The sequence below is a fragment of the Hylaeus volcanicus genome, chromosome 3 (assembly GCF_026283585.1).
Source record: "Hylaeus volcanicus isolate JK05 chromosome 3, UHH_iyHylVolc1.0_haploid, whole genome shotgun sequence".
Classification (NCBI taxonomy): Eukaryota; Metazoa; Arthropoda; class Insecta; order Hymenoptera; family Colletidae; genus Hylaeus; species Hylaeus volcanicus.
This window is the reverse complement of record NC_071978.1, coordinates 19,391,122-19,400,198: the sequence shown is the minus strand read 5'-3', so window position 1 is coordinate 19,400,198 and position 9,077 is coordinate 19,391,122. Positions and strand designations below refer to the sequence as shown.

General features: G+C 37.0%; 1 protein-coding gene across 1 annotated transcript in view; it reads right to left on the bottom strand.

Moving 5' to 3' along the window:
• Positions 1-9,077, bottom strand: part of LOC128873660 (band 4.1-like protein 4) — a 128,814-nt gene that overhangs the window by 53,712 nt on the left and 66,025 nt on the right. The window contains exon 3 of the mRNA XM_054117372.1: positions 281-385. Within this exon, the coding sequence (XP_053973347.1) occupies positions 281-385 (105 nt within the window). The remainder of the gene's footprint in view (positions 1-280; positions 386-9,077) is intronic.

Sequence of the window (9,077 nt, the reverse complement as noted above, 5' to 3'; positions counted from 1 at the left end):
TATTTAATTGTAAGATGAATAAAATAATACGTCTTGCATGAAATAATTTGAAGTGTAATTTTACATATACATTATTATCATATTCATTTCAAATTACAAATTAGTTCCTTATTCCCTATTCCTTAAATCAAATCACTAATACGTAATCCACAGTATTAATGGAATACTCAAAAAGCTAACATAGTCAATGAATACTCCCACTGCTCACAGTATCTAACACCTTCATTGGTTAAGAACATAAATAAATAAAATTTCAACTAATTAGGAACAACATTCTTACCGTCTGATTGCCGTGATCCAGATAGCGCAGCCCGAAGTAAGCGGTCTCCAATAAATTCAGATGCCTGAACACTCTGTCCAGCAACTCCTGGCCGAGGTTCGAGCTCTGCAACAGAAAGAGAGAAACCGAGGTTTGACTTACTGCATCGATACCAAGGCGGGCGCCTAGCGACACGAAGGGAATTACTTCCTGAACCGACCCACATTAGAATCATCGCGGGGACTTTCGATCGGGCGATCGATCGAGCGTGGCGATGTAAATCGTGATGCGCACGCGTCATTGAGCACGTCGCTGGGACTGCATTAGAACGCGTTCGTTCCTCCGTGTTCGATCACCGTCTATATGATTTAGGGGTGCGTGACACGTTTCGTAACGGTACACGTGGTCGCAACGAGATTTCCATCTGGCGACTCGGAAACTCGCGCAATATGTCATTACGCTCGCCAAGTTTTCATTTTTCCACGGATAATTATCCTCTGGCCGCAGTTAAATAACGATTATATCGAGCGCGCGACGCTTTGAAGATCGTTATGCGGATAATGTGCAACCGAGCCGTAGATCGACGATTCGCAGGTCTTCTTGGATATCGCAATAGCTCGTACTCGCAAGAAACGAGTCACGGGAAAAGAAATAAATTGAAATAATCTTCCCGGTGATAAATTTCAGTTTCTTCTTAGGCGGATTGTGGAAACGCGTGGTGTTCCACGAGTGGTACGGTCGGGAAGGAGATTAAGCAAATTGAATTTAAAGAAATCAGATTTTTTTGCTGAGGAGCTAGGTCTTCGAGACGATCTATTCAGGAAGTTGTACGTACATCTCTGTATTCGCAACACTTTCTATTGTATATCTATGTATGTATTATTATTCTATTTGTACGTAAACTGCGTATAAGTAAAATAGACATGGGCGAAGAGATCAATCCAAGTCTGGTGAAACTTCAATATTATCAAAATTAAAGGATGATAATATTTGAATATACTTTACAATTAATACAATAAAATTGTTATTTCATTTTGTAGAAGAGCATATATTTTTTAGTTATTTTTGGCTTGTATTTGTCCTATTAACTTGCATTATAAATCCATAACATTCGTGGCCTACTCATCAATCTTATTAGCAAGTAAACAGAACAGAGTGACTTACAGGATTAAGCAAAGTTCAAAGACACATTTGAATTTTGATATAATCAATCCCATAAGTATTCGTACCCTCTATGTCTATTGAAGAAATTAGATTAAATTAAATAATAGTTTTATTATTACTAAATGAATTTTTCATTATAAATATGTATATGAATAAGCTTATGCAAACATACACTTGGAAACATCAAATCTACCATTTAGTTTAAACAAATTTCTTCAATAGACGTAGAGAGCACGATCTTTCCACCTTTTACGTGATGTACACATGTTATTTGTTTTGGACCATCACGACATATTCAGATCTGTACCACTTATCAAAAATCGGCATGAACATTCCAGACAAACCAATAATAACATCTTCTAACTGGTAAATGTCCCGATGAAATTTACTATATTAATGTATAAACAAAACTTACGATAAATCTGAAATTTGGAATCGTTATTTATAGATAAGCCTCCATTTTGGTAGCGCAGATATCGAACAAGCCACTACATATTATAAGCCACGATAGTGCAGAAGTAGCTATAAAGATGTACACCCAAACACGAACAAGCTCCAACCGGCCGTCCTCGCGACCCAAACGTTCAACACAGACTAACGCGACGAATGATATTAATTCGGTGAAAACTGTCCCCAGCGAGTCGATGGTTTCCGCACTTGACCTTATCGCGGTCCCAACCTCGGGACATTCAGCGGGCAAACTGAGATTGAAATCGGCGGTTTCCGGTTCCCAGTCCTTCGAGGCCAGCCGTGACGCTCGTTTGTTTCCCTTCGGGGGAATCTAGCAGCGAGCCGCGATGCGTGTTTTCGTCCCCGATCGTTTGTTCCTTCGAGATACGACTGCGTACGTCCCCGTGCACGTAAATATACGAAGGAGGAAGAATATCCTCGAGTTTGCTCGTAATTAGCGTAGCCGCGTTACTACCTCTCATCCTTTACCCCCACCCCTTCCTCGTTTTTGTTCTCCCTCTCCCTCTGTCTCCCTTATCGCCCATCTCCGTTCACCGTTTTCTCCGTCTTGCCCACGGTGTTCTTCGCGGCTTCCTTTCTACCTGGATCTCTCATTACGCACGGGCCCTTCCCCCCGTGTGTACACAACGCTGGAATTCGAGGATAATAATTGAAGCTGTTGCCGATGTCTCCGACGATCTTCGCGGTGGCTCGACTTTGACAAGTTGCGCGCGACGTGTATCGATCGTTGGCCCACAACGCGTCTACTCGAGACGATTGTTTGAACGTATGGAGTGCAGCGAGTACTAAGTGTCTATCGGTAGGGCTCGAGCAGTGACACTTACGGAACAGAGGAAATGGAACTCGCTCTACTGTCGTCGAGCGACGGTTGCTTAGGCTTTATTTATACAGAGTGTCGCAGCCTAAGTGATACGGAGCTCTAACTCTAAAACCATCGGCCGAATGTAAAATTTCAAATATGGAAATTGCACGGTAAAATGGGGCTCATGTTTCAGCGCGAAGGAATTTTTGTTGACTTTGTTATTTAACGTGATGTGATGGTCAAGTTTCGTTTTTCAAATGGAACTATATATTCTTTTTTATACTGTTGTATCTGGGATCCGGAGGAATAACACGTCGTACTCGTTATATCAATAATAGTTTATTCAATATATAATATAGGAAACATTCTCTATCGCTCCTGCTCTCGGACAGAACAACCGAATTCGCAAGACTCTGACGATCGTGCTCTCGCACCGCATAGCCGCTAGATGGTCCGCCGATTCTTTATAGCGCGACATTCGAACACGCATACATAACATATACCATGCATTTACCCGATTTTTATTAGTTTTCAAGCTATAACGCTTCAAAGTTTGCTAATTTTCAAGGAAAAATCTCGGCGGTTCCATTGATGCAATAAGCACCATGTGGTTCTTGAAATCCCAAAATATTGGAATTCTTTCCATTTTCCTTCGTTGGGCCTAGAATCCCAAACGAGACCCTCCGTATCGATTGCAAGAACCGCATGGTGCTTACTGCATCAATGGGATCGAACCGAGTTTTCTCCTTGAAAATTAGCAAACTTTGAAATGTTATAGCTTGAAAACTAATAAAAATCGGGTAAATACATCAACGCTTAATGAATTCGTCTTGAAAAGTACTATCGCATGGTATAAAAAAAAATATATATAGTTTCATTTGAAAAACGAAACTTGACCATCATATCTCGTTAAATAACAAAATTAACAAAAATTCCTTCTCGCTGAAACATGAGCCCCATTTTACCATGCAATTTCCATATTTGAAATTTTGCATTCGGCCGATAGTTTTGGAGTTAGAGCGCTGTATCACTAAGGCTGGGACACTCCGTATGCCTCTCAAATACCAACCCCTCCGCTGCCAACCCATTCTTATTTCTTTTGCCCTAAATCGATTTGAATATACAAATATGCTGTCTTACTTTAACCCCTTAAGTTACGATTTAAGATCTAACAGCCTGGAACCAAAATGTGATGTTTATATTTAGCCCGAACAATACACAACGGGCCACGCTCGTGATAATCAGTTTTGGCCCGAATATCCGACCACGAATCTCACACGTGGTTGTAGCTTAAGGGGTTAATGCGGTATATTTTTTAATTCTTAAACGTATACATGTATCAATATCCCTCAAGAGGTTAATGTAAATTAGAAGAATGAGAAGTGAATTAGACAGAAATTAAACAAAAAATTAATAACGACATAAGAAAAGAGTAAAAGGTTTCTACGAGTATTAAAACGCTCGTTAAGGATGAACAATCTAATCCTTTCAGGTGAGTTAACATAAGCTCGTAGATAATGATCGAAACGTGGAGTTAACATTACAGCAATCTAAAACGTCGATCCATATTGCTTGCAATATGAATTGCGATAGTTTTATCTTAATTCATTCACATCAAGCAAGATTTTCTCGTTAAATCCCACAACGAGTTTTTGAAATCGTATTATCCACGATTTGAATATGTTGCGCGAACGTTATGCTCTGGCCATCAACAGCGTCCGTCAAGACCCGGTAAGCAGTTTAGCGAAACATTTAATAAACAACCGGTTCGTAATAAGTAATCATATACCACACTGGAAGAAAATATTACCCTGCTAGGAGCTTCGTACCGACATAATTAACGAGTCCGTGCCCAGGCATTGACGATAAAGCAAATAAATAACACACCATCTCGAGAAATTTACGTTGTTTCGGAGTTCGGAAAATACCACCCTGCCAAGAATTCTGACACGATATAATTGATGACGTACTATCCTCCTCTCGGACATAATTTCAACTCTTCAAATTGGGAACATGATATTTCTTTCACGGTTACGGCCGTAAAAGTTTCTCACGGATTTCAAACAACGATTAGGAAACCGCGGAGGCGCGTCGAAACGTTGTGAAAATACACGAGTAGACTGGGGATGTTTATGCAAATTTATAATTGTACAGATTTCGATAAAGAATTTAGGTTTAAATGATGGTATGCCTTATCTCCTAAAAAGTGTAACATGTATTTCATTTATTTTGCATATCCTCGTATGTTTTCCTACATTTTCCCTTAGCATAAATGAATAAACACCCACATGGTATGCATAAGAAACGATAGAAAATGAATTCCTCAATTTTGAAACAAATGAAAAATTGTAAAATATTATTGTAACATTAGCATAAGATTTAGTAATGGCAACTTGTGTTACAGTTTGACTAATAGCTGCGATTTCTACTGCTTACTAATTTATGTTCTCTATGTCCTTATTTATAATGCAGTGCCAACGATGTCATTATTATTATCATTGTTACAATCTCTCGAATTTATTTATTTTTCCTTGATACTGTGTTGTTGTGCGATTATATTGTATGTATGTGTATTAGATATATGTATATTAATGTGAGAGGTAAAAGTTTTCAGTGGATTGCAGTTTTTTATAGTATTCTTGTACAGTTATTTTAAACAAGACTATACATAAATTCTTGTGATTATTCGGTCCAATGTGAAAATCAGTGGATCCATTTAAACCTTTCAACAGTAGATACTAGTAGTTTGTTCACAGATTAATCTTGTGGAGCTATCATTAATTTAATACTGATAATCTCGAACCTGGGATACATTACTCTTCAAATTAAAATAACTTCATTTGGCGCACGTGTGCCTAATATTCATGAATACACTTAAGTAATTCAATTTACTCGCAACCTGTTTCTATTGTTCCTCACAATGTGATAATTTCTCACAATGCATGATCCTTAGGATTAATTTATCTAATAAATGTGTATGGAATAATGAAACGAATATGAACATTCACTATTAAGAGAATGTTCAGTAGAATATTCTCTTAGGTCTATAATGTAACTTTTACATGATATTTATAAAACATAACGTAAGTTACTGAATATACTAGTAGGAAATTGTTTATCTGTATGTTGCATGTGTTTATGTATATGTGTTATAGTATGATAATTACTTACGATTTATGATTCTCAAAATTAATGTATCTAATGAATGTGTATCAAATAATAAAACAGATATAAAAATATATCGATAAAAGAATGAAACAAGTATGAATATTTATCGATAAAACAATGTTAAATCTAACACCCTCTGCATCAATGACAAGATTTTTACGTTATTTTACGTTAAGTAACTAAATCTACCACAAGAAACTTTCCCTCCCGACAGCATCACTGATTCAACAGAAGATGAATAATACCGTTATTTCAAAATTAGGTAAACAATATTTTCGATGGAATATTTGATAACGAATACTGAAGTGCGCCGCGGCCAGTCAAACTTTTCAATAGATGCCACGGAAAGGCCAAGGGGCAGCCAATATCCGCCGAAGGGAATTCATTAAGAAAAAAATGAAGTAATGATTTTCGATACAGGGGTCCTTTCATCTCCCCCGTATACAAGGGGCAGGCAGTACTCGGAATAAGAGATCGAACGAGCTGCCTCGTCCTTTGACCCTCTTTTTTTTTTCCACCACGGAACGCCGGTATCTGGAACGCGGCATCGCGAAATTTATCGTGGGTGCCGCGAACCCATCCGCGGCTGGCATCTATTCTACCTGGCTGCACCTGCACTTTTACCACGGCGAGGTGGTTTGCACCTTCCACGGATCTGGTTCGGTTCTTCTTCGCGATCCCCCGCCAGGGACACGTACGTATAATGACATTGGAATCGGAGCAACGAACGAATGCAGAGAGCAATGGCAATTTGTTCCAAGGACGAGGACGTGCTTTCCGCTCAGAGATGAGTTCCTCGCTATTTCCCACTGACGGAATAAATTTATCGACCGAGCGAATGAAGTGAGCTCGTCTAACGATTAAATTTTATTAGGAGCGATCTCATAACCGACAGCGTTATGCGAGCGAGATGTGGGGTTCGATGAATATTATTTTATCGGGCATTGGACTGCGTTGCGCGAAATTGCAATATTTAGTTTCCTGATGGGTGCTTTTTTCAGTTAGGAGAAAGTTAGTATGTTCCATAGAATGTTGTACGCTAATTTCGGTTATCAAATGGTTGGTGAAAGTGTTAGTTTTGTTCTTTTATGGATATTCTGATTGAACAATGGGTTAGAATTTGGAAAACCAGAAGAAAGTGAAACAGGTTTATAAGGCATTCCGTTTACTTTTCTTAATCATCATTAGAAATGTAAAAAAATAATTCTGTATGTGATAGAAATTGTGGACAATTATTTTTTTAGAAAAATTAAAGTGAATTGTGGGAATTTTAAAGAATATACTGTAAAATGTAGAAAAAAAGTATTGTCAAGTAACATTCAATAAAATAGATTATACAGTCCATAAATTAGAAAGGAAGTTTCACTTAAGGGAAAACTATTTATATAATTCATCTATAATTATATAAACAAACACTATTTTTGTTAATTCACCTACTTAACCACTCTACTTTTAATTTAATCAATAGATGAATAGAATAACCATTATCATTATTTTCCAATAATTTAATTCTGAAGAGAATGGTAAGGGCAAATTTCCTCGAGCTACCATAATTTTCAGTGAACACAAACCCACAAATTACGCGTAATACATTAACCCTCTATAATCCGAATTATTTTTGCCTTCCGAAAAAATTGTATAATAAGATATCGATGGGCACCGATGATGGGATACCAATGGAAAGGTAAATTCCAACGTTCAATTTATCACTCGTGGTTTCACTAGGATAAATCACTCGCTCGGAAACTACTAAAAAATTCTAGTCGTTTAGAATCACGATACCTAATAAAATAGGAGTAAGCATCATAAACAGTTTTATGGGTAAACGCGAGGCTGAGCGTAAAGAAATAACGTGTAATAATTAACCAAGGTTGGTTCTGTAACAGCATTTTTTTTGCTGTATTTCCCATCTTCTGGACATATACCTGTTTTTGCCATATTTTATCTTTACGTACACGGTGGCTCGTAATGAATGGTACAATTGACCAGAACGCGATTCTTGCTCTTAAAATACATAAAAAGACTTGTGCAGTAGAATTTATTTTTGAGAAAAGAGAGCCTTGAAACTTGTTTTGAAACGCGCGTACTATTTATTAAAGTCGGGTTCGATGAATCCGAGTATGAATAAATATTTTTGCATAGTGATCGAAAGTAATAGTTTGTGGACAGAAATACTGTTTTATACTCCAATTGATTTGTGTTCGTGTAATGAAATACTGTTAGTAGACGGTACTTGAACGCATGCTCTGATTCTAAATATAGCAATCCTTAGACTGAGGATGTTTATGCATTCATTCATAATAACCCCATATTAACTCATTTCAGATATAAATTTTTGTTAACTCATCCTATGTACTTTCATATAAGCAAAATAAGGATTTTAAAAATAATAATAATAGTAATAAAATTAGTTTTTCAGATGTCTTTCTTGTTTCGTGCTCATTACTTTATGAAATAGGAATTTGATTTTCCTAAATAGACTTGGTACGAATAGTATAAGATGTTGGATACTTTATTGATGTAGAACAGAAAATTAAATAGGTTAGGAATAATAATAGTAAGAGTAAAATTAATCTTTCAGAAGTCCTTGTCTTATGCTTATTACATCATGAAATAAGAATTCGTGGTACATATTTAGAGTTAGAAACATATTTAGAATTCGTGATACATTTGGTTTTCTAGACAAACCTAGAACAAACAGTAAATGATGTTGGATATGTGACTTAGTACTTGAATCATATTTCAAATCAACCAATTCATGACGATTCTCTTCAGGAAAAATGTATAATAATACCACAATAACATAGAGATCGTACAGGAAAAACTATTATTATTGCAGAACGAGAAACTGGATAAAAAACATGATGAAATTGAATAGCGTTACATAGAGTAAGCACGAAAGCAAGAGAGATGATGGTAACAAATTCCAAGTACCAAAAATGAGTGGAAAAATGTCACGAAGGGCGGAATGTCAATTCTGATAAAAAAACGAAGATTAAACGTGCCCATCGCCAATGCCTCGAGGAACGAAGTTCACAAAGAGATAATAAATACCTTTCCCTTTTTCCCAACTCTACATCACAATCGGGAGTAATTTCCTTCGCGATACAGTGCCCTTCATGAATAGTACGAACGATTTTATTAAAGCGTTGCCTTATCTTCCGCCGCTCTCGTTGAATCTTCAGCAACGCGTACGAACACGATTCAGATGAA